The sequence below is a fragment of the Orbicella franksi genome, chromosome 6 (genome assembly GCF_964199315.1).
Source record: "Orbicella franksi chromosome 6, jaOrbFran1.1, whole genome shotgun sequence".
Lineage (NCBI taxonomy): Eukaryota > Metazoa > Cnidaria > Anthozoa > Scleractinia > Merulinidae > Orbicella > Orbicella franksi.
The window spans coordinates 10,003,426-10,029,736 of record NC_138150.1 but is presented as its reverse complement, the minus strand read 5'-3'; the positions used below and the strand labels follow the sequence as shown (position 1 = coordinate 10,029,736).

The 26,311-nt window shown below is 37.9% G+C and overlaps 3 protein-coding genes and 1 long non-coding RNA gene across 4 annotated transcripts in view; 1 reads left to right on the top strand and 3 right to left on the bottom strand.

Moving 5' to 3' along the window:
- LOC145491557 (uncharacterized) overlaps positions 1-26,311 on the bottom strand; it is a 214,403-nt gene that overhangs the window by 30,880 nt on the left and 157,212 nt on the right. The window lies entirely within an intron of this gene.
- On the bottom strand, positions 167-15,385 carry LOC145491535 (ruvB-like 2). Its single transcript, XM_081470779.1, has 15 exons — positions 15,373-15,385; positions 14,847-14,901; positions 14,086-14,141; positions 12,558-12,626; positions 12,167-12,239; positions 11,323-11,452; positions 9,342-9,408; positions 8,821-8,927; positions 5,854-5,947; positions 4,882-5,005; positions 4,450-4,544; positions 4,101-4,219; positions 3,080-3,199; positions 1,735-1,864; positions 167-1,352 (listed from the first exon to the last, which is right to left on the bottom strand). The coding sequence occupies exons 1-15, from the start codon at positions 15,379-15,381 to the stop codon at positions 1,185-1,187; spliced, it is 1,416 nt and encodes a 471-aa protein (XP_081326905.1). The 5' UTR covers positions 15,382-15,385; the 3' UTR covers positions 167-1,184.
- LOC145491533 (uncharacterized) lies at positions 15,569-21,494 on the top strand. The gene is made up of 7 exons (XM_081470777.1): positions 15,569-15,805; positions 18,066-18,228; positions 18,847-18,989; positions 19,215-19,295; positions 19,789-19,905; positions 20,384-20,500; positions 21,242-21,494. The coding sequence occupies exons 1-7, from the start codon at positions 15,752-15,754 to the stop codon at positions 21,413-21,415; spliced, it is 849 nt and encodes a 282-aa protein (XP_081326903.1). The 5' UTR covers positions 15,569-15,751; the 3' UTR covers positions 21,416-21,494.
- On the bottom strand, positions 24,389-26,129 carry LOC145491536 (isopentenyl-diphosphate Delta-isomerase 1-like). The gene is made up of 2 exons (XM_081470780.1): positions 25,647-26,129; positions 24,389-25,102 (listed from the first exon to the last, which is right to left on the bottom strand). The coding sequence occupies exons 1-2, from the start codon at positions 26,086-26,088 to the stop codon at positions 24,744-24,746; spliced, it is 801 nt and encodes a 266-aa protein (XP_081326906.1). The 5' UTR covers positions 26,089-26,129; the 3' UTR covers positions 24,389-24,743.

Below are 26,311 nucleotides of genomic sequence, written 5' to 3'. Positions count from 1 at the left end.
TCCGGAATTGGCGGGAAAACTGACGCGGCTGCTACGACACATACGCTCGCTCATTGCAAAATGGCGGGAAACTTGTTTTGGTCTTCTCAGGGCGCAAAAAAAAGAAAAAAAGAAAAAAAAATTACGTGAAATATTTTCAAAAATATCTTTTCCTAAAATGCGCTTATAGACCGTGTTTCGGTCGACCCTCAGAAACTATGACCACCCCGGATAATTGCTTTGATCACTAAATTATTGCACTCAAATCAAGGCCATAGATGATTTCAGGGTCCGATAAAGACAGTAAGGAAGTAAAGGATGAGAAATTCTTTCAACCAATATGTTCCACTTCCCTCAGGCTCATTTTGGGCACATTTGAAAAACTGTGTGGCATTCGATTCTGTCAGAGGTTATTCTGTGGATGTTTCCACGGACTGATCAGTATTTAGGACGGAGAAGGTTGGGAGGGGTGGAAGGGGAAAGGGGCGCGGCGGGAGGAGGGGGAGGATGGAAAAGGAAGCAATCACTTGACTGACCAGCAGGGTTTCAGTCAAGGGCCAGTGATCGACCTGTCAGGGGTAGTGGAGCTATGATTGAGGCTAGGGCAGATCGAGCTGAGATAAAACCAACGTGAGACTAACGTTATGTGAAATGCACTCTTTGTTACAAACAGACTACGAACAATATCACATAGATATAGTTAAGATAATAATACTAGTGTTTTGTGATTTCCACAGAGCAAACAGCCAACGTTGTGACGCTTAGAACCTCTAAACCAAAACAGCCAAGTGCTTTTACAATTCATCTGGCCGTCGCGTTCTTCGTTAATAAAATTCAGTTAAGATGTAGACACATGAAAGGACATGTTCCAGCGACATGCAGCAAGGTCAAAATCACCACTTCTACACACATTACAGCGACATCTCCGTACGTCAGCACTCACGAGGGGATTTGCCGCTGCAACAGGTCCCTGCTACTTTTCTTGTGTGCGCTCATGTTGTTTTTCCCCTTAAAACATAGTTTCGTGTTTATGCACCTTCACTCTTGAAAGCTCCATTTACTTCACTGAAAGACTATTCAGAGTTACAAGTAACAGGCTAAAATGGTTCTCGGTTTGATTGCAAATGTTCGCAAGGGCCGCGCAAGTTATGGAGAGATCTAAGAACAACACAGAACACGCAATGTACACTGGGATGGGAAATTCATCAATCATTCCCGGCCTCAGTCTCCATGGCTTCAGACGAGGGCTCGGGTGATTCGTCTTCGTGGAACATGAATTCTGTTTGGTATTCTTTAAGAAACTGGCTGGAGCGAGCTTCGTCCAGGAATAGTGAATACACTCGCTTGATGTCATTAACATCCACTTCAGTTCCCTAAAGAAAATAAAAACACATTGGTCAGTTGTCTAAATTTTCGGAGGGGAACCATCCACCCCCACCCCCTCCCGGGATAGATCAGTCTTTCTTAGTAAAGGAGCTGGTGAGCACACGCTACAACCTCATCAAAGCAAATTGGAACATAAAATATTCCAGTAAAACAAAATAAAACAAACATTATAGCATGCGCAAGTTTTTCATATTGACTTTTAATACTTTCCCTTGATCGTCGCATTAGGTTGAATTTTTGTAACATGTAATATCCATTCAAATCAACAAACTTAACATAGAGACACCGTATATCTTGTTCAAATCGTTTCATCTTAACTCGCTTTTTCAGCTTAACTTGGCAAATAACCGAGCATAATTCACACTGTACCTTTCTCTTCCGGCACACGAGACTAGAGGCTGTAATAAGCTGAATGGAGTATCTTAGAGATGTTTCCTGAGCAATTTTGGTCAGTAAGAATATAGCATCCTCTGACATCTCCACATCCTCCTCTTCACATCTGCAACGCAATAAATTTTTCGGGATCATAAATTTGTGAGTTACAAAAATTAATATAACAATAACATTCTGGAGCCGTAGCCAGGTGACTGACCTTCAACACTTTTTTCATAGTTACAAAAATAATCTTCTAACATTCATGAGGCGTTACTCGTACAGGTTACAAGTGACTTCACTGTCACTATAACACTGACTATAACATAGCAACACTCTTTTTCTCGCGAGGCAACAAATATTCAAATCGACCTCAATGAACAGTAAAGCTGCAGACGGGTTATAATTTTAACGGAAGGCATTTGACATATCATGTTGGAATAGAGAGGAACTGCAGTTTAAATTGAAAATGATATTAATAAATGGGAAAAGCAGAATGGGTTTTAAATTTTCCTTTGCATTTAAAGAAGCTACGTCAAGGTTTGCGTACCTTGAAAAGCTTAGCCTAATTTTTTCAAGTTTGTCCATTGTAATTCGTGTTAATCTTCTCCATCCTTAACCATCCTTGTTTCTTCAAGGTTTATTATTATCTCTTTGATGTTTTTCCATCTTAGTTAACTACTATTTCCAGGTTTCCTTCAAAGAAAAGGTAATTTTGTACGTGGCCAAAATATCGTGACTGAGCTCCTTTAACACTTTTTCAGTTTATAAGCCTTGGCGATACTATTGTATCAATTAAAAGGCAGTCTGTTTCGACAGTGGAGTCTTGCTTTAACATTAGGGAGTTTACGAAACCACGACGCCGACGCCGAGGACAATGTCGATTAAAAAATGATTTATATTTTACCAACGAATCTCGCGACACTCTTGAGTCATTTACTTTGTTTCTCACTATCAAAACTATCGCAAAACTAATTCCGGAACACAGCGATAAATTTGACATAAAAATTTAAAAAATTAGCCGTCGTGGTTCACGTTCTCCAGACAACGCAAAATTTGGTCATTTCACGTTGTTGTTTTGCAGAGGACGGCAAAGAAACATACCAAGAATTATAACGCACGTGCACAGCTATTGTACTGCTCATTAATTCTTTTGTTCAGTGACGTTCCCGTTGCCGTTGCCGTCGTGGTTTCGTAAACTCCCTATTGTTGACCTGGAGTTTGGGTTCGTTCACACAATATTAGTATCACATATCGTGTAAACAAACAAAACCATACCTCCTCCTATAATGTACACAGTTATACAGTAGTTAAACAGTATACAGTTGTAGTTTCACTTTACCGTATAGAGAGAATTTGCCGCAGATCCTTTTCTTGGTAAGGCGATGTAGAGATGATCAATAGTCGGTCCAGTAGATCAAGTGGAATGCCATGAGGACTCTTATAATTTGTTCCACGAATTCTAAAAAAAACAGGTACACACAATTGTGACACATCAAACAAATCATTACAATATTTAGAGAGGCAGCCACATATGTAGGTCCCCTATGCTGCTCAAATTGGAATTTGGAGATGTTGGTTTTTGTGGAGGGAGGAAAACCGGAGAACCCGGAGAAAAACCCTCGAAGCAAGACGACAACCAACAACAAATTCAACCAACACATGACACCGGGCAGGAATCGAGCCCGCGCCACACTGGTGGGAGGCGAACGTTCTCACCACTGCGCCTTCCCTGCTTCCCTATTCTTTTTGCCCAACTGTGGTAAAATTGACATCTAGCCACAGTTTACTGATGGTAAAAACATTCGCAGAAAAGTACTGTTATTCGTAAAGTTATTTCCGAGTCATCATTTTTTGAGCAAAACCACACGAGCGGTTTTCAAGCGAGTGTCGTAAAATCAAAACCACAGTAATCATTCTAGCCAGTCGCAAAGGACACAGACAATGCAGTGAGCCAATCAAAACTTGAAGTAACTGCATGTACATGTAGGTGACGCAAAGCGCGGGAAAATTTGTGCTAACGAGTCACAACTGGTTTTGGTTGTACTTCTCATTTGATGAAAAATTGTCACAAGTTTTCTTGAAGCCAACTGTACAACGTAGTAAGTAAGAAACCAATTGCTATTCAAGACTCGAATGAAAACCGCTTAAACCACACAAAGCAGCCACATTCGTGCGCGATTATCCTCATACTCAGATCTTCTCACCAGTGGGAAACCGAGGCGATCTGGGTATAGCAACACATGCACGGTTCTCCTATACTGAACCCACCCATGCTCAGTCTCTTTGTAGTACATTTTATGTGGTATAACAACTATTGCTTACTGATGGTTAAAACAAGGCGTAGTTTCTAATTGTCTTACTTTGTGATTCCTCTATTTGTTGCCATTATGAGAACTGGAGCCATGTCGTTTTCCAGCGCACGGTTTAGAAAGGAGAAGCACTCGATATCAAGCATGTGAACTTCATCAATAAACAGAACCTACAGGGCCAAAGCATTACAACAATGTCAAATGCCAAATGCACGTACATGTACCTCTGTGACGAGTAATTAGATAGAGCTACATGCACAGATACATGCAGCTATTTAGCAACTTGGTAAATTAACCGCCGTTACAGGCAAAGCTGACGTCTTGAGCGTACAGGTTTTTACAATGTTATTCACTTGTTGATCACACACAGAGTGAGATAAAGAACAATCACATTCCTTACCCCTGGAACAATATCAGCTTTTCCTTCTTCCCTCCATTCTACTACTTTAGCATTGATCTGTTCTCGAACTTCTCCTTTGATCTCACCAGTGTCACCTGAAGGGGATTACAAACAGTGTTAAACTGAATAAGCTGAATGACATAAGAACACAAAATATACAAGTAAATATGTGAGACTGCAGGAACTGACTCTCAAGTAGGGTTTTACTATTCTTCCAGAAAAAAAAAAACATGCTGGTACGTCACTGGTTACTTCTATGCTTTGTTTTTTCCCTTCCCTCCTTACCTCCACCACAGGTAAAAATAAGACCACACAAAACAAATACATGTAATAATGATAAAAAAAAACCTTTTACTGATGCAGACATACATGTAAGTGGAAATGAAAACAGCAACGACATTACCCATACAAAACACAATTTACTGTCCCTACCTGAGAACAGAGCCAGGAATCCCTGTGTTCTGCTATTGATGACATCAATTTCATGGAGAGTGACAGTATGAACAACTTCTTTTCTCTTTTGTATCTCACCCTCAGGACACTGGACAAACTTGGTCTGAAACAGAAGTAGTTAGCATCATGTTCCTAATAATACATATTGCGTAGTTCAGTAAAACCTTTAATAGCAAAAATGTAGGTACTTCTGGATCTGTTTTAAGAAGGCGTCCATTTTCTAGAGGCACATGTCAATAAAACCATTCACATTTTGGTGACAACTAGTTCCCGCTTATGGGAGGCTTGTTATGGATTGGACTGTAAATAAACAACAGACTACAAGAAAGGTCGCAAGTTGCAAGGGATTGCCACAAAGTTCTGAGGAAGGCCACTTTAATCTGCTAATACAGACAGCTTTCTGGCTTCTGTCTCTCACTATCAGTGAAAAAAAAAGGCTGGAAATCCATGTGTGTTGACAGGTTACTTTATTGTGTTGGATAGGTGGCCGATTTTGCCACCATGTTCTTAAGATAAGAGTAATACAGATGTAGCTAGCAGAGAAGCCAGGTGAGATCATACAAACAATGGTGATTTTTATTGAGTCACCTTTTTTGACAATACCGTACCTATGTCCATTAGTTTAGTAAGAGCTAACGCACAGCCTCTACTTAAAGGAGTGACTGCAAACCCAAGATTTCGTAAAAGATGCTCTTCTTGCCCAATTTTGTTAAATGTAATTTGGGTTTTGTCTCCATACTACAAAACAACCCTGTGCCCATGGCCATTAATTTTGTACAAACCGTAGGAGCTGTCACACTGGTTTTGCTCTAAGGATATACATCATACTGAGGTTTCTTAAAGGAAGCTCTTCTTGTACAATTTGACAGCTGTATTGTGTTTTGCCTCCACTCTCTAATGTGGAAATCTAGAAGTACATGTTCAACATATCTAATGAAGAAAGCTCAGTACCTGTGGCCCCATGGCATCATAATCTCTAGCTCTGTTGAATGAACGACCAAGTTTGGAGACTTTCCCTGTTGCTTTGTCTATGGTTATGATGTCCCTAGAAACACAGGAAACTATCAATGTTAAAGTACTTATTAATTTCTTCTCTTTCTTTGCCACTATCAACAGTAACTGGTAATGACTCAGCTTTACTGTCAAATTCATTAGATTTTGATTTTAACAAAGAACATGTCACTCTTGAGTTTGACAAACATGTTTCGGAAGATATGTCTGCCATCTTCAGTGCAAATCTTAAATATTATTATTATTATTATTAAAAGTCAAATGGACGATCCAATATCTTACAGGAAGGAAACACTTTGTGCAAGTCGATGACAAAACGTCAGAGCTTTGTATGGTGAGTTTCGGCGTACGTCAAGGTTCTATCATGGGGCCACTCATTTTCAATCTCTATGTGGCTGACCTTCAGTCATATGTACGCGGAGTTAAATGTCATTGATATGCTGATGATACCACATTGTACACACACTGCAAACCAGCAGATCTTCAATCAACTCTAACTGAACTTTCTGCAAGTATAGGCAAATTGGAAGCGTGGTCACGTGAAGCAAACTTAGTCATTAATCCTTCCAAGACTAAGCTGATGTTATTATCTACTCCGCAGTTATCACAGGTTCATCATTTAAACACTGAAAAGTTCGACATCACAATCAACAGCATCCCCTTGGAACGAGTGACCACCACTAAATTATTGGGGTCTCACATCCATGAGCATCTGAACTGGGAAGGAAATGTCAGACAAGTAGCAGCGTCCTGCTATGCTACTCTAACAACCCTAAGGAAGTTAAAGAACATCCTGCCTTTCCATATCAAAAAGAATTTGGCACAGGCACTGGTTCTAAGCAAGCTATATTATAATGACATAGTATACCACTCACTCCCGGATTATTTAATGAAATGTCTCCAGAGAGTACAAAAGGCTACAGCTAGTTTTGTGCTTGGTAGATTTGTGTCATCCGAAGACATCCTTATGAAACTCAAATGGCTTCCCGTAAAGGAACAATGCGAATGGAACCTACTTAAGGCAACTCACAAAGCCCTTCACAACCCATATTGGCCAAGTTATCTGAAACTTAATGTATTTCAACACGAAAGATGCTTAAGACCTAGTAACAGCATTCAGTTAGAGAGATCTTTAATTAATAATACTCTACAGGACCAGACTGCAAGTTTATTTAACACGTTGCCCAGCCACGTGAGGTGCTGCCAAGACTATATCAAATTTTGTAAAGACACCAAAAACATTATTTTTAAGAGAGCTTTAGAACATCTGGCATAATTTTAATTATTTATTTATTCATTTATTTATTTTAGCATATCTTAAAACACAATTTTATCTCGTTTACACACAGATATAAATTTTTAGATATCTTTTAACCTTTTTACAATTGTAAATTTAGTTAGCATCGGGCAGGCGAAGAGCCACCCTGTGGATATACTGCCCAAAATGCCATTATTATTATTATTATTATTATTATTATCGTCCTCACGTAATGTTTGCTTAGAGTCCTTAGGGCCGAGACCAAACCATGGTCCTGGGGCACTAGGGGATAGCCAGTTTTTAGCTTGATAGCACCCTCCTCAAAATGTGTGCTGTACCTAGCAAGGTTATCTTTTGTAGTTCACTGATGCTTAATTGGCCGGGAATTCTTCCAAGATAAGTTTCTAGTCCCTTTTTGATAGCTCCAAGTGCTCCAATGATAACTGGTATCGTTTCCGTTCTCATGCCCCACATTCGGCTTGTTTCGATTTCCAAGTCCTTATATTTGGATAGTTTTTCACTGACTTTCACGGATGTGTTTCTGTCTGATGGTACTGCCATGTCAATAAATTTACAGGTTTTCATTTTGTGGTCTTTAATCACTATATCGGGTCTGTTGGCTGTTATTTTCCTGTCTGTGTGTATTGGCATGTCCCATAATATTGTGACATCCTCATTTTCTGTAACTGTTTGCGGCTCATGGTCATACCACTTTTCTGATGTCTTTATATTATAGTTGTGACAGACTTTCCAATGTATATACGCGGCTGCTTTATCGTGTCTGTGGGTATATTCTGTTTTCGCAAGTTCAGGACACCCAGACACGATATGGTCAATTGTTTCGTCGTATTTGTTACACATCCTGCATAGGGGGCTAGTACCGTCTTTGATAATGCTGGCGTGGTATGATCTGGTAGCTAGGCTTTGGTCTTGGGCTGCGATTATGAATCCTTCCGTTTCTGCCTTCAGTCCACTGCTTTTGAGCCACTGGTTGGTTTTGTGGTGGTCAACATCTGCCTCCTTTATTCTCTTTGGGTATCTTCCATGTAGGGCTTTGTTCTCCCACTGCTTTGTTAATTTTTCTTGGGTCTTATTTCGTGCCATTTGTTTGGTTCTCTTTGCATATTTGGTGGTTGTTGTTATTATTATTATTATTATTATTATTATTATTATTATTATTATTATTATTATAATTTTTCTTCACTATTCTCTTGAACACTAAGTTTGATTCACAATGAAGATGGCAAATGGATCTGCTGAAACATGTTTGTCAAACTCAAAAGTGTTGTGTTCTTTGCTAAATTCATATTGTCACTGCTATTATCTGAGAACACTTGCCTAGTAGATATATTTTTGATCAGCAACTGCTATTAACATTACTACAACTTTGGTAAAGTTAAAGTCTGCATACAAGTGAAGTGGCCCATCAGGCCGGAGCTTATCCTGGTTTCTGTGGCATGAAGCAACTAGGAGTATTTCTACTCCCCCCTGGATGGGACGCTGGTCAATTGCAGGGTTACCCCAGCATTAAATTTGCCAGTACCCATTTATACACCTGGGTAGAGAGAGGCACCATAAGAGTAAAGTGTCTTGCCCAAGAACCATGCCTCCACTAACTACAACTTAACTGCAATAAAACTGACTCTTACCCTGCCTGGACTTTTTCTTTTGTAAGTGATTCTATCATTTTTGTCCCCAGGTCGTAAACTGTTTCCATCTCTGTTGTTTTCAATGTAAGTTTGCCAACCTTGGCTCCCTAAATGGGAAAAAATGTAAGCATTTAATTTGGTAGTTTGAACTGTCACAGTGGACGAAAACACAGATTAATTGTTTGCAATTCACATGTACACTGCTCTGTAATAGATGCTGGACATCTCAAATATTCAGAAAAATATGAATCTTTATACATGTACATTGTACATGTACCTAATCATACATGTACATGTTTCTTTTCAGGAAGCTTTGGCAATGCATCAGGCAAATTTGGTGAAACTATGGTTTGTATTTTGACAAGACACAGTCACGCCAAGATACCATGGTGAACAAAAAATAACAAGATGCCACTGAAGCATACAAAAAAGGTACTAGTTGTAATATAGCGAATTTGGGAACAGTTAGTGATTCTTAATAAAGACTAAATGTTTTTGTATTATTTGTTAATAAAACCCACCGTTCCACTTGCAGGTCGGTCAATTTGTATTTCAACCACTTCACCTTCTATGATCTCAGTTTCCTCTCTAAAAATAAAGGATTTAAAGATAAGAATTTAAAAAACCAATCTGCCAAAAATTGATACATGTACAGTCATGTATTCACTTTCAATGTGCAACACCAGATGAAAAACTGGGATACCACAGCCCTGTCAAAATGTCCTGGCAGTCAGAAATTTTGTGAATACATCATGATATAGATCTTATATTGCTCTTGTGAACAATAAATCAGTTTGATACATTTTTCTCAATGATCTGTAAGAAATTAAAGGCTCACATAATGCAGTGATTTTTGGCTAAAACAGAACATTGCCAAAACAAATCCAAATTTTGCATACAGGTTTGTTTACCAGTGTTAAACATTGTCCAGTGTTCCGTAATTTTTTTTGCTGGCTTTTGCTCCATTTTGAGAAATGACATATGCAAAAAACTCAGAATTTTGTAGTGGCTTTCTTTGCAATGCTTGTCTTGGAGCCGAAACAATGTTTTACATAGCAATGTTGAGTTTTAGCCAAAAATCGCTATCGCCCTTTTTCCACTGAGCCTTTCAAATATTAGTTTCATAGGGGTTTCAGTAATTTTTGGCTCAAGAGGGTAGGTTGGAAAAGCAGGTTCAAGGGGCATGATCCCCCTGAAAAGTTTGAAATTCTAGACTCTCGCAGATGCATTTTCCTGTGTTTTGAGGCCTATTTTTTATGTTACTTTGTTGTTCCTACAAGTCAATCAGTTAGAAAGACAAGGCTTATAACATGTGGTATTTTAATTCTTCGTATTCAAATCAATGCATGAACAATACATGATAGACGTATTTCACCACAAAAAGAAGCATAATATTAGAGTTTAAACACCGAAATGTGTACCTTTCAATATACTCAACAAACCTTGCAAAGAATCATTCTTCTTCGACCTCTTTTGTTTTGACGCTGGAGCGAAATACATGTATGCTAACAAAGATTGCATTTTGGCAGCCATTGTTATTCATGCTTAGTCCCAGTTTCCCCTCGATTTCAGCTGAAGTGCCTGGCACATTTTTTCACTTTGTATTGAAGCGATTTTACTCGCGCGTTTTGTTACACTTTCCTTCATCTTTCGTGGTCCAAAAGGCTGGGTTAACACTAGCAAGTTTTTTCGTGTACCTTTCTTTTTCTTTACCTATAACATAAGACTTACTTTGCCAAATTTCTTGAAGAGAATCCTTAGCTGTGAGAAAATTATCTGGTCTTAGTTATTTGTGTCTGCTCATTACAAGCGGGTAGATCTACTTGCTGCCCAGCTATTTCTGAAACCCCTGAGTTTTGGCACATCTAAGATTTTTTAAGCTGAGGGTTGAACATTAACCTTTATAATTATTAGTAACCCCCAGAATTTGTATCTTACAGTACTGACTTCGCTAATTTGGATTTCTTAAAGTGATGGACAGAATCCACTGACCTGACTGCAAAAGGGCTATCAGACATGACTTCTCTTGCATGCTGATATAATTATAAACAATAGCCTCCATTTGGCACAAAAATATGCTGGGATAGTTGTCCATGGACATTATCTGTTCTGAGAAGTGAACAGTTTTCCGAGAACTTACATGTAGCTTGAGGAAAACTGTGAGCTTTGAGGAACAGATAATGTCCAAGGACAAATATTCGAGCATATTTTTTGCGGAAAATGGAGGCTATTGTGTTTATTATCCTTCAAATATTTTTCGCAACACCCTCACTTTTGAAAATTAGGGAATATTCTCGGATATTCCCCAGTTTCAGCTGGGGAATATTTGGTCACGTGATGCATTTAGTCCAATTGCGTGTGAGCGAAAATATTTGATGGATTATAAACTGTAATATACCACATGTACACGTACCACTGTCTTGGATACAATAATATCTATTTTAAGAACACTCCATAACAACATTAAATGATCCTACATAATTTTGACAATGTGTCACCCACTTTATGCGAACACCAATGGACCTTCTGAAAGCTTGTGTGAGAGCTTCTGTCTTTCCCATTTCCAATGAATAAATTTCACTACCAGCAATAGCCGTAAATGGAGTGTCTGGGCCAAGAGACTGAGCCATGCCTAGAGAGTAGCACACATGTTATCATTAATTGGACCACTACACATTAAGGAACACATACATGTAAATAATATTATTATAATAAATTTTATAGTAGTCAATAAGCTCAAGTTATTTGAACTTATTGACTTCATGGGAGGATTATGAGGGAAAATGTTTGGCTCAAGGACATGGTGTATAGCTGTAGCCTGTGTATAGCCTGCAAAATGGCTGAGAACCAAATAAAAAGTTCTCCTGTCCTGCCTCATCTAACTCAATCAGTAAGCAGATTTATTATCCTATCACTGCAGATTTTGATGGAGTTATGATAACCCTTGTCCAGAATAATTATTATTGTACATGCTAAGAATGGTTAATGTGTGCAGGGCCACAGAGCTTTTGGGAACAGCTAGGTGTCCATCTACATGTAAATGTCTGGTCCAAAACATACAGGGTGTCTGAGCTTAACTTGAACTTGTCTGCATGAATGTGTTTTGAAAACGCTAGTAATTGCCAATTTTAACCCTAACTGGCAATTTTAGCCCTAGGTGTGCCTTTGCCCTTAATTCTGCTCACTAAATTATAGCACAAAAAACAGTCAATGGGATAACACATACTGCATAAAATGTACATTGTAGCAATGGCTTACATGTAGAAGATATTGTACACTGTAAATTTAAGTTTACTTTCTCAAAAAAAAGCTATACTATTATATATCACAGACAGTGTGATTTTACCCATAGCAATAGCTGTTTTTCCAGTACCAGGCTGTCCTGCAATCAACACGGCTCTACCTGCGATCTTTCCCTCCTGGATTTGAAACAAATTAACTCAGATTATCAATAATATTATTAATTGCATCACACAAACAAAGACAATTTCTACAAGACAGTGCTCAACAAATTGAAGATGAAAGGATGCATCATTCCAGAAAGATTTTAAGAGTGTGTAAACAATAATTTCCCTGTCCAACAGGAAAGTAACAGAAGGATTAGTATGCCCAGTCTAAGTCTTTGAACATAAAGTCAATACTGTTAACAAAATTATGGATACAATTTACTATTTTAGGTACAGCATTAAAAACAAAAACAGTAACTAGCATTACCTGTACATGTATGTGCACATTACCTTGATCATTTCCAAAATAACACCAGCAGCTCTTCTTGCAGCAACTTGACCAACCATTCCCTGAGAAACCTACAAAGAAGGTAACAAAAGAACTCCTGATCCATCTATGCTGTATATTATTTGTAACGTTGTCAGCCTTGTGTGGATGCAAACCCTTGCAACCTGAGACTGTGTCTGCTTGGAGGAGGTGTCTGCTGGTAGCTTAACTTACGCTTAACTATCTTTATTCCAGAAGATACATGATGCCACCATACCCAGGGCTCAAAGTTAACAGAATCTTTAAGTTGCCATTTGGTGACTAAAAAATGGTAAAAAATAGTCGCTAAATGTAAATTTTTAGTTGCAAAATCAAATAGAAGAGACACAATCCATAGACATACAAGAGAAACTCAATGCTCAAGGGTTTTGAATGCATTATAGGGCTATTTCGAACAGGGGTAGCCATTTTGAAGGTTTTGAGAGAGAGAGAGAGTCACTTACTTAAGCGTGCCTTAGAATAATCAAACATGGTGATCCAGTTGGTGATCAAAGAATTGTAGGTTTGTTTTATTATATCTATTCAAATAAATTGTGTCTTTCATCCACAAGTAATGTTCTTTTTCCTTTGAGATTACTGCTAGCCCTTTTAATTTATGTCAGTCAAGGCAAAACCTAGTTGCAAATTTGCGACTACTCTCGTTTTTCTAGTTGCAAATAAGTAAAGTTACGTCGCAAATGCGACTGTATTGGTTGCATTTTCGAGCCCTGAAGAAGACAATGTAGTTTGCAAACTCCACGCGTCGCAATTTGGTTATCATGTAGGATTCTGAATACACCAGCACTTAATATTTGAAGTCGCAAATGAGACTGTATTGGTCACAATTTCGAGCCCTGATACCCCCTGACCAACCCGCCCTGTTCTGAGAGGCTCCTTTTGCCACACTTTAGCTCGTCCACCTTGTATTGTTTTGTTCTTTCTCTAATGTTCTTCTCTGTGTTACCTTTGGCCTCCCTCTACCTTCTCAACCTTCTGGTGTCTATCCCAGAAGGTGTCCGCTTACCTTACAGGAAGTTAAATACACCATTTGCTGGGACCACAATGAAGTTTCAGCTGATCAAAGGTGTCAGTCAGTTGATGCTCAACTGTACATCATTATTTGTACATCAAATCATGCGATACATGTATGTTGTGTAATGCTGTAAGTTCCAATATTGATTATAATTACACAACACATGGTCTTTGGTAGCATATCAGGCGAGAGACTGATCAAGCCATGATTCACATTAAATTTTGGTGACACATACTTGAACTGAAATACCCACAGCACGAGGAAAATGAGCCTGTTATGCAGTACGTAGACGAAGATCCTGCTTTGCTAACTGCAAAATTTTGGCTTCAGTAATGCGTTTTACCAGTGAATTGGCAGATGGGTGGTTAAAAAAACAAAACAAAACAAAACAAAACAATTATTGATAAGATACAGATGTGCCTGGCCTGAAAGCAGTTTCTGTATTTCCAAGTTTAATTAAGCTTCAGGTACAGACATACCTGTCTGGCTTCCAGTGCATCATCTAAACCAAGACCACGAATGTGGGAATGAGCACCTACACACAAAAAAAATCAATAACAGTGTATTTTCTTTTTATAGTAAAATGTAATCCCAGAACTTGAAAAGTAGAAAAGGAAAATGACATCCTGTGACTATACTTTTTTTGTTTCATAATAATGAAAACTGAATCTCACACATATTCTAATGACAATGATAATGAATCTTACATGTATAATTTCTATTTCTGTGGCCAAAGTGCAGCCCACACTGATATGCCAAAATTTTAAGGAATTTTTGTGAAAAAAATAACATGTTCATGTCAAAGAACTTTTGCACACAACGCACTGACCCTAGCTTATGGGTATACATGGTGGCTACAAATTTACCCTGCGAGTTTGAAATTCTTAATGTGCAGTACCAGAAAATATCCATACTTCCCTCACAGAAGGGATTGGAATTTCCTGGGGGGTGGGGGGATTCTCTAAGACCAAAAAAATTAACGAAATGTATCAAGTTTAATTGGAATTTCCAGAGGGGTGGGTGGGGGTCTTGGACAAATCCCTTCCATGGGGGAGGTATGGATATTTTCTGGAACTACACAATCCTTGGAAACAGAGTAAACTATGATTGAAGTTTGAACTGAAACAAAGTTAATCCCACACAGGGTTAAAAATATTTAAATTACAAAGAAGGCGGATAATTACACTTAATTAAGTAAAAATACGTTTCAAGAAAATCAGAGGGTAAGTTAATCACCAACCTATTCTTTCAATTCTTGTGATGTCTCTTACTTCTTGAACTTTCTGTGCTGCAGCCTGCAGAGGTAGGTAAGTAAATGGACCTTTGTGGATATTTTATAGTAACAAATCCCCATAAGCTTACATTTACACGTACATGTACAGACTAAGGTGTAAACTAACTACATTTCCTGAAGCATGTTGAAAGTGCACTTTCAGTTGATCAACAACTATTTAACGCATATCAACATCTATGAACCGAGATAAAGTGAAGTTTGAAAAACACAATGTCGTTCGTACAAGTGATTTGAAATCCGGAACAGAAAGATAGAGTTCGAGGTCTGAGGTAACTTTTATCAAATACTCATGCTCCTCGACTGAAAACTTTGACGTCAAGTTTACGTATTTTCTGATTAGCAAGGTTTTGAAATTGGAACTGCAGATAGTTGAGTAAGTTTAAAAATACTATATTAATTACTAATCTCGAAGGAAAAGTTGGCTTTCTCACGTAACAAAGAGGAAATTTGTCAACTGCACATGGGAACTTACCGCCGCCATTTTGAACGCTTGCAGAGGTCGTCTAGTACCCAGTCTCCACGTAGAGATTTCCGATAAAATTCCGATACCTTTCCGATTAGTTTTCGACGTTGTTTCATATTTTTCAGCAAAATACTGGGGCTTACCAGGCCCTTTTTAATATAGCTATTCCGCATCAAGTAACACTTCAAAATGCAGTGAATCTGATTTCATAAGCTCTTAGATTTTGTATTTTACTTTTTTGCTGCTCAATATGTTCGGAAAATCTCCGTAACCAGTCGCACAACCTCGTTACTTTCCGATCTTCTGCCGATATTGCAAAGCGGTAGAGATAGAAGCACTGGGTTGACAGTTCTGCAGTAACGTTTCTTGGATACATTTGCTTGAGACGATGACAACTTTGAATTTTGATGAAGACGAGCTGGACCTAGGAAGCAATACAGAGGTAACATTTTCGATCATTGAGTGACGAAGGTGTTTTCCTTTGTCCAGTGTAACATTAGCTTATGCGTTCACCAATATGGCTCCCATATCGTTTTCACTGTAATGCCCTTGCCAACCAACGTCTGACAAATACGGTAGCAGCGATTCGCAACCTTGTGTTTAACGCAAGTTTATTAACGCTTGAGCTGAGTATTTCTTTTTATAAATCTAGAGACATGACTGCTCGCGGACTTCAGTGATGATAGTGATGATACAGTTAAGCTAGACTTTCGTGTTTCAATAGCAGCTACATAAGCCTAAGGCAGCTAAGCGTAATTATTTTGTGAAACCGGGGGCGCAGTCGAGCTTAAAATTTTGTTCGAAATTTGTTGATCCGTGGTAATTTTCGACGTATGAGGAACTCTTGCAAAGAGCGAAACTACCAGCACTTCATACGCGACGATTGCAAGCCATTGCAGTCATAATGTATAAAGTCTGATAAAGTCAAAAATGGTCTGGCGGCTCCTTACACTGCGGAATTATTCGTTGTTACCAATTCTCAGTATCACCTTAGAAAATCTGATTTCATCGTACCCAGATTTCGGACTGTTGCTCTTGGCAAACATAGCCTGACTTATTTAGGCCCTGTCATTTGGCCCAAACTCGACAAATCTATTCGATCTTCTGAATCATTGCACACTTTTAAAAAGCGCATCAAATTGGTTGATTTCACTAGCCTGTTGGACAGTACTTGTAAAGACTGTTCTTTATGTAACAACTAACACTTGATCTTACTGCATGACTCATTGTTTGTCTCACATGTATTTCATATTTTATTAATTATTATAACATAACTAAAGCAAAGCGCGCGCTCTGATTGGTTAATTTAGCGTCTACTATTTGCCCATGGGTGTACGCTGCTGACGTGTGTGCCAGTGTTTACAAAGCAAATCTTTTGACAGACATTGTTTCCAAAGTAATGGCCGACGTCCTTCTCCCAGAAATGCGAAACTGTCTTCACAGTTGGGTGAAGATGAAACTTTATCGAGTTACTGGTGTGCAGTCGGTTGTCATGATTGAATTTTTGCACGCATGTTTTCTCTTGTCATGTAAGACTACACGAACATTTTTTTTGTGATGTAGCTCAATAAAAGGACTTCTGTTGTTCCAATGTCTCAATGTTATGTTGTAAAACAAATGGTAAACGCCATAGCGTGCACTATTGAGTTATGGATGCACTTGGGAGGTTTGCTAAGCCCTCAAGAAGCTAGAGTTGCACGAGGCTATCGCCTCGTGTGAATCTTACACTTCTTTCGTGCTTAGCAACCTCCCGCGTGCATCCATAACTCAATAGTACATGCTATGGTGTTTACCATTTGTTAATTAGTTAAGTAACCGTACATGTAGTTAGGTGTCCCCAATTAGTATACATTGTACGCTAGCGACTTGGACACGTTAATAAAGTTCTTCTTCTTCTTCTTATTAATTATTATTATTATTATTATTATTATTATTATTATTTTCGCTGTACTTTTGACTTTGTTTTAAAAAGTACCAAATGTTGAGGTATTTATATGAAAAAAGCTTAGTAATACATGAAAGCTTACATATAAAGTGTAAATAAGTGTACATTCCAAGACCACATCTTATAAACTGCACATCTTTTATGGGATACAGGATATTTGGGGGAAAAAATCAATGGGATATGGGATATTTAGAACAGATATCCTGCGTTATCAAGTATTATAATATAGATAGGACCCTGCGCGCACTCTGATTGGTCAAAAACCCATGTTTTGTCAGAGTATAAAACATAGAAAAAGCGTGTTTTATTGTTTTTCGCCACATTACCTTTAGTCAAAATGTTTGTTAGAGATAGCAAAAAACATTTTCTTTGAAGAAATTTGTGATGGAGTTCTCTGCGAAGCAGTAGAAAGTTTTGAAGAGGAGGTTAACTTAACAAATACAGAAGAAGAAGTGAAAACAGTCGAGAAGTCTCAGTCTGTTGATCTACATGTACAATGTATGTGCTTTGTTGTTTCTACTCGCAGCGCACATTTTCTACATTTCCCTCATGTTCTCAAATGCCTGTTGTGTTTTATCTCAGTGTAATACACGGCTTAGGCTTCTTTATTTGTTAAGGAAATTTTGAAATTGGAATTAACGAGATATGGGATATTTGGGCCAGTAATGAATGGCAATGATGGAATACTCAGGTCTTAGTCAAATTATCCAAATAAGATATAAATTAAGTGTGTAATGTCTGTCGTTTCCTTTTGAAGTCTAATGAAGATGCTGCCCGGCAGTGTCCTATCGCCTCTGGTGGTGCATTGAATGATTCCGCTATTTTTCATGGATCATCGTCCATGGCACAGAACTCTCCAGTGCCATCAAGCTCAAGCAATGGTCAACCGTTCACAGTCATAGCTGCTCTTCCTTCTACAGGTATGGACTTAATTAATGTACATACACCTGCAAAACTACAGGTGAACTCTCCTTGAGATCTCTCTCGTAACATTAATTTTTAGTGGCCAGCGACAGTGATGACCCACATTGTGATATCCTGTTTGCATTTTCGCTCAAACTGGTTAAAGTCACCGCTTCTGTAAGCGCCTGCAACCCATCTTTGGGAATTCAATTACTATTGTATGGCTGCACTTATAAGCAACCACTCAAAGATTCAGATTCATGTTAATTCAAAGTCATTGTTCACTTAAGTAAAGGTAAATTTCCTCAAAATAATACTGGTACAGGTACTACAACATGATCCTAAAGTGACTTCTCAATATATGTCCTGCTTTACATTAGTGATATAATTTGTCATGGCATACAATGTATAAATTATGACAGCAAGATCATGGAAACAGAAAACAAACCCAAATTGTAGTTGTCTCTTACAGCTGTATAATGAATAACATATAATATGATGCAGCATATAGTTGGAACATAATGATGCTAATATGTAATGTTATTATGTTGTTCTTAATTCAGCTCATTTAAAAATAGCAATCTTATGTACTTTGAACTCATCAGTGCAAATGATTACTAATCTCTTTTAATTAGAGCGGTTACTCACTGACCTGGTGAGACAATCCCAACAGAATGCTGTTCTACTTCGGCAAGCATTAGCTGAACTGCAAGAACTAAAACAACAAGTGCAAAACCAAAGAAAATTTCCATTTACTGTCAAGACCTGTGGTTTTGAGGTATGGTAAATTTGAAGACCTTAGGTACTTCACATCAATCAGGTGTAAGTTAATGTCTTTGGATAGCAATCTTGAAGTAAACCTTTTTTGCAAGTGAGATTTAGTAATTATAATTTATTAATGATTAATCATTTTATTTCGAACAGATCCATGGGATGTGTGATTTTCATGTAACTGAATTTTTGTGTTTCCTTTTGATTTAATTTTCTTCAATTTTTTTTGCAGCGAGAACTGGTGCTAAAAGCAAAGGAAATATTTGTGATGCATGGACCATGGCTAGTCCATGGATCTTTGGAAAAATTAAAGGTACGAGAATGTATTTAAGCAATGATGTCCACTTTAAAAGAGATGTGAAGAAGCATCCTACATTTCTGTCTTCCAAATTTATATAATGGTTTCAGTGCATATATGATTACTGTTAAAAATAGTATTAACTAAATAAAAGACACCAGTTAATTTGATAATTGGGACAACAAATTATTCATAAAGCTTAAATGGGCACATGTTATGAGTAAAAATCAATTGAAGTAAAAAAGAATATGTCTTGGTAATTCATTATGTGTGAAGTTCTGGAAAATGTACTTTTAGGGAAGAATATGAAGTCTAATACAGTGTGTAGTACTCTAGGATTAAATTTATGGGTAAATGTACTCCAGTGCTTACAAGTCATGTAATGCAATTGGTGGCCACTTTTATATTGCAGCTATGCATGTGTAGACCGAGACTGAATTTTATGTAAGCAGTTAAAGGCTTGAAATGTTTGTAGTTGTATGTTTACATCGAGTGCCCTTTTTCTCAGGAAAAGATTGAGATCTTGTTAGGTGGAACTGACAAGGTTGATGCTCATCATGTCTCGAGTTGTGTATCATATTGCAAGGAAAAATATACATTATGGAGAGCAGATATAAGGAAAAAGGTTTGCGTTACTTTTATTAGCAAAATGAATTGAATATTAATGTAAAATATTAAGTTTCACCATCTATGGAGTTACTGTTTTTAGCTTTAAAATTTATTACTGTGATACTTACAGATTACCAAAAACAATGCACAGTCCAGTCATGATAGCATAATTATAATTACCCTGGCCAGTGTTTGAACATGGGCCAGGGTAATTGCTACCGCAATGAGTGAGCCTGAAGCGAAAGAGCGAGGCAGCTCTCTAATTATTATACATGTACTATTATGACTGCACTGTGCATTTTTTTGGTATTGTGCATAATTATGTAGTCTGTAAGTAACAAGCTGTTTGGTTTGACCACTCACAGAAACCTGAAGTTCCAAATGAAGTTTTGTAATTCAACTGAAATTATGCAAAGCTATAAGAATGATCTAAAATATGCACTGTATCATTTATTGAGTTTAACAGTTTTACTTTTATACTTATTGCATTGCAGGTACTCAACAGGAAGTTAAACCACCTAAAAATAGCTGAATTTACAGCTAAACTATATGCCCCCTTCAAGACGAAAGAGGAAGACATGAAGAATGCAGGCAAAACTGCAATGTTGCTGGTAAATTGCTTTTATTGTTTTTACAGCTGCTACAGCTGTAAAATTGAAATGATGTACAGTTGGAATGAAACTTTTTTAAAGAGAACCCCACTTCATCAACTCTGAACGTTATCAATACTGCTGCAAATTTTACAAAGAAAAACATACTAAATTGTTTAATTAAACCTTTGGAAATATTATGTGTACTGCAGATGCGTGCACAAATAATAATTTCAAGAGATAGCTCAGTCGATTACTGTGACAATTTCTGGGCCTTTCAAACAGCTTTTTGTAGACATGCTCAGAAGAGTCCTGTAAGAATAGTAAATACAAGTTGGTAGGTGGAGAAATCTCTTTATCTGTCCATCATTTGCTGATGTAACATTACAGAGCAAAACAGCCAAGTGTTCACATTGTAGCATTTAAGTTCAGTGGATGAAACACTTGCCACTAAAGGAACTGGAATGGGCATCTTGGGAATATCAGTTAGGGATTGGAGGAGTTGCAAAAACAGGGTCACTTCAGGTCAATGTATTACAAAGGTCTTGGCAATGTTGTTGTTATAGTTGTTGCTACATGTACACTGTAATTTGAACTTCTGTTGCAACATGCACATGTACATACGTACCATACTCTGTAGTTGCCATGCAGAGAAATTTCATATCTGTGAGTGTTACCAATTGAAAGATTCGTGTTAATAATAGTAAATCCCTGAAGGGGAAATTAAAACCCATTCTGACTAACTTTTTCTCTGCTGCACAGCGTAAATTTGCCAGTGAAAATGGATACTTCGAGGACTCTACAAAACCAGACTTTTGGGACAAGTTTGTAGACTTTGCTAACACCTGGAATAAGATTGGTATTCCAAACAAGTGGGCAACACTGCGACTTGAAGATGAATCAAAATACAATGAAACCTTAGAGACTTCTCATTAAGTGCAAGTGACATAGTTGTAGTGAATTTCAAATAGTAGGTTAGTAATTGGACTGAGTGGGATACAGCTTCGGGGGTGGGGGGGGGGGGGGGAAATCGGGTGAGTGATTTCAAAATTTTAAGCACAGTTACTCTCTGAATTGTATGACACAAGGCCTATACTAACAATATTTTATGTCAATCATAACAAACTAGAGATTAGGAAGTCTTTAACAGTTTCTTTTGAGCCAAAATGTTTGTCCATTTTCCATAAGTTTACAAACACTAAGGGATGGATTAAGAAGGAACACCATCAGTGAGAGTGCATGCAATTGACGTGGGAAAAAGGTGGGTGCCCAATTAAAGGTATCCAGTTACAAACAGGTCATAACTGGTTACCTGTAACTGGACACCAACATGATTGTGTGCCAATTACATGACAAATAGGCACATGAAGAACTAGTCAGAATCGAGGGATCTGTTAATTAGATACAGGTGTACATATGTATCTCTATAACCACTGAAATGAGACTACCCCTGTGAAATTTGTGACCATGGTTTGTATGTATATAACTATCCTGGGCAGTTTTCCTCAGCATAAATTATACGTATACATATGCTAATGCATCTTTTGAAAGCTTTTGTGCTTACTGAAGGTTATCATATGGTTTACTGTTTAAAGGTGGTGTTACACGGGAGTACTCAGTTGCAACGATGATTTGTCGCCCAACATTGTTGTGAGAAAAATTGAACTCTGTGTTAAGTTGATATTACACAAGATGATTTTTAATACACATTGTAAATTTGGGTGACAAAGTTGCAGGTTTTAAAATCGCTTTAACCTGTAACATATTACTGCAACAAAATGTTGCATTAAAGTCACCCTGAGCACCATGTTTCATGACATCTTTTTAACACCGCTAAAAAGTGGCATTTAAAAAAGAATCATTAAAAATCGAGTTCTGTAACATCACCTTATGATGCCTACATGTATCATAAGAAGTAATTTTTATTTTTACTTGAAAGATATTCTTTGTTAATACTTATATGGCTGGCCTTGTAAGTATTTATTGGTTAAGTAGTTTTAAAATAAGTGAATTTGCTATTATTTGCTTTCACCAAAAGTGCTTGAACTGGAACAATCTGCGATCACATACAATACCCATCAAAATCAAGGTTTCTAATTTTCACCTGTTCTGTGAACAGTAACTACAAAAGGAGTTGCAACTTTTAAGATTTTTTTTACCCTGTATCAAAATATTATTATTAATAATTTGTGAAAGACACAGCTGACAGAGGTTAGTAATCTGTGGATTTTCAGTGAGAATCATCAGACTGGTAACCAAACAAATTGTGCTGATTACTAGATAATAAAAAGCAGAATGAAACCCTTTAGATAGTAATTTTAATTAGATGTGTGGAAATGAGATATAGCCAAAGCTTTCCCAGTCCCATTCCAAAGCAATTCATCGAAAGTGAATTAAACCTGATTTCAGTGACAGTATTTTGAGTTATTTTGGGCACATACAAAATTACCTTTAAATGGTAGGAAACCTGAAAATAACTGTTTAATAAGATAGGAAAACACCAAAGAGATAATGGTAAACCATAAAGGAAAAAGGATGGCTAAGGATGGAGAAGATTAACACTGATTACAAACGATGAATTTGAAAAATTGAGGCTAAATTTTGCAATATGCGCAAACCTTGACTGAGCTCCTTTAAGTAGCATTGTCTAAACATCAAATATTTCCAGTACCTCATTTCTTTATTTCAGGTCTAGAATTAAAAGTCAGAAAATTTTAAGGTTAATTTCTTTATCCAGCCTACATATCCAGCTTAGCTTGCAGGAGTAATGAGTGTGTTGGAGGAGTGAATGCAAGGATGGAGACAAGCTTCCTCCTTCAAGTGGTATGCATTCTATATCACCCACATGTTGCCGGCTGTGCAGGCTAATCAAACATCTGTATATAAAGCCCACTCTGTAGATGAATAGCATTTAATGAATTTCCATTTCTGTGTAGTAATAATTTATTTTACACGGGAATTATATTACCAAAATTTCTATAATTGAATGCATAAACATAATTTGTACATAACTGTAGAATATAGTTTCCAACAATTTTTTTGGAAGTCTAAGTTCGAAAGCCAAACTTTGTTAATGCAGACAACAGAGAAACAGGCCAGGTTTCAACTTAGTAGTAATTTACCTAGCAGGGCTGTGGTCTAAGAAAAATCAAGAGAAGCTCAAAGCTTCCCAACCATGAAATCTTGGGTACCCAGTACTTCTAAGAACTGGGTACATGAGCTTAAAAGCTTATATGAAAAAAGTAGGTTTTTCCAGTCACCCAAAGGCAAAAGTTAGTCACCTGTGGTACCCGCGTGCTTCTGGAGCACAGCCCTGTTAAGAGTAATGTAAAATTTGAAGCATGTGGGCAGGATCCAATGTAAGATTAATAATGTCTATGTCAGCATACATTAGTGCCCATAATTATTATGCAGTTGTTCATAAGAACTATTCAACAGTTGTAGTCTCCTGTACTGGTTAACTACACAGAAATATTTAAGCAGTATAAAAATATTTCCATTAAAGTCACAGACTTTAAAGATCCACTTGGGATCTGGATTAAAACACTCGAACAGCATAGAAATCACTGCCTTGTCAATCATGCATGGTTTACATGTATACTAGCGTCTCTTCATGTTCTCTTAATATCCCACACAATTACAGAACCAGTGATCCACAGAAATGGGTGTTCTACATTGTATTGCTTAAACCAGTTTTAAAAACAATGAGATTTGTCTTTCAAGCATTAAGTACGTGCAAATTATCCAATACAAGGGGTGGAAAATGCTACACTGTACCTAGAAAATCGTGGGTCAGAATTTTTTCTCTGATCTTAAAAATCATGGAAGCCATTATGATGAGTCACAAATTTTTGCTTTTTCTTTTCTGCCTTGTAGTCCAAAATCATTTAAATCTTAGTCTTAGATGCTCAAATTAGGGTCCTGGCATCTCTTGAGTCTTAGAGATCATATTTTGTATTTTTGGTATTAGACTGGAACTGGTTTGCAACTGAGGCTAATGCAGGGAGTCAATACTTTCAAATGCAAATGACATTACACTCTTTTTAAATGATAGTCCCTTGCACAAGCCATCATTGCAAGCTAGTTCCATTCCAACACCAAATATGAATGTGGCCAATTCAACAAGACACCGTCATTACAGTACTATTTGTTGGCAACTGATAAAGTACATGTACAGTACATGACTGTATCTGAAACATGCATGTAATAAAACTGTATTATATCCTTTTATATCCTTTTAATGAGAATTTCCTTCACCTGTAGTTTACAACTGTAAGATGGGTGTTGGCACCCCAGCCATTTTGTGAATTTCACTGTCATTTTCAAACTGTGATAAGTCGTTCAAGCTTGCCCACCACTTGTACAAGAAGTGATGAGCAATCATTTTGAACCATGGAGTCACCAGGATGGTTGAATCTTCCTCTGACTTATGGAGTAGCTCCTGAACTTGTGCCTGTGAGACATACCAACAGGCTTTGACTTCATTGGCTCTTGGATTCAGCTTAACATCCTTCTGCATAAAGAATACATAGTCTATTTCATGTTCTCCCCACGTTTTATCTGATCCTGCCTTGTAGTGAATCCTAGTGAGGAACCTGAGGTCATCTAAGGAGATTTCACCGTCTGTAAAACAAGAATTAGCTCATGTGAAAAAACTTACCACACTATATCATACATACAAGAAAACAATATATGTACAGTATGTGAAAAAGTAGTGGCCTTGTGATTAGTGCACTTGCCTCCAGATTGGGTGGTCCAGGTTTGAGCCCTGACCAGGGTTGTGTTGTACACTTTACTCTCAAATTGCCATTCTCAACCCAGGTGTGTAAAGGGCAATGGCTAATTTAATGCTGGGGGTAACCCTACAATGGACTTACATCCCATGGGGGGGGGGGGGGGTAGAAATACGGAAACCAGGATAAACCTGAGTCACCTTAATCGGGCTTGGAACAACCTGCCCTAGCAGTGCAACAGGCTGATCTGCCATTTTTAACAAATACTCCATCAGGGGGTCGCAGCAGTGGTGACGGCGTGGGGGGAGATGTGGGGGGGGGGGTGGGCATTTGGGGGCTGACCGTGTTACACCTGGAGTGTCCTGTTGGAGCCCTGGTTTCCACTTCCCTGGGAAACTTCCAGATCAGTGACCGTAGCAAAACTCTGCATATACCTGGAATTCCAAGTTCATAGGAAAGCCTTCTCTTTGCAGCTCTTCTTATTCCGATGTGCTTGTATTCGTCTAGCTCAGCTTCATCGTACAAAGGATGACTACAGCAAGAGTTAGTAATATAACCAGGGAAAGTTATCTTCTCTTTCGATCTTTGTTGTAACAGCAACTCTCCCTGTTTGTTAAAGAGGAAAACACTGAAGGCTCGATGCAGCATTCCGTATTCCATGATGTTTTTCTTGAGGTGACAATCGCGTTTTGTTTCATAACCTGTGACACAATCATATTCGTCCACCAAGATGAGAGGCTCTGCTAACAGTTTCTCCTGCGTGGTGTCTATTTCTGACAGTCTGCACGTTGTGGCGTGAAAACTTCTGGTTGAGACGAACAGAGAACGTGTCAAACTAGTAGCAGCTCGTGTTAATCGACTCATTTTCAGCAACATTCTCTATAAATGAAACAATCCTCCTCTTTTCAAAAACTCGCCATGTTTTGTACGGAACGACGCGTGGCTACTAAGCAATTCATCGATGACAAAATTGTCCCCTGGGGTAGCATATAAGGCTGCCCAAATATAATTTTTTTAACAGTGCTCGCCATCTTTGATTATGGCCATATGATCATATTACTAGTATAGCGGGCTAAATAGAAGAACAAAAAACATATAA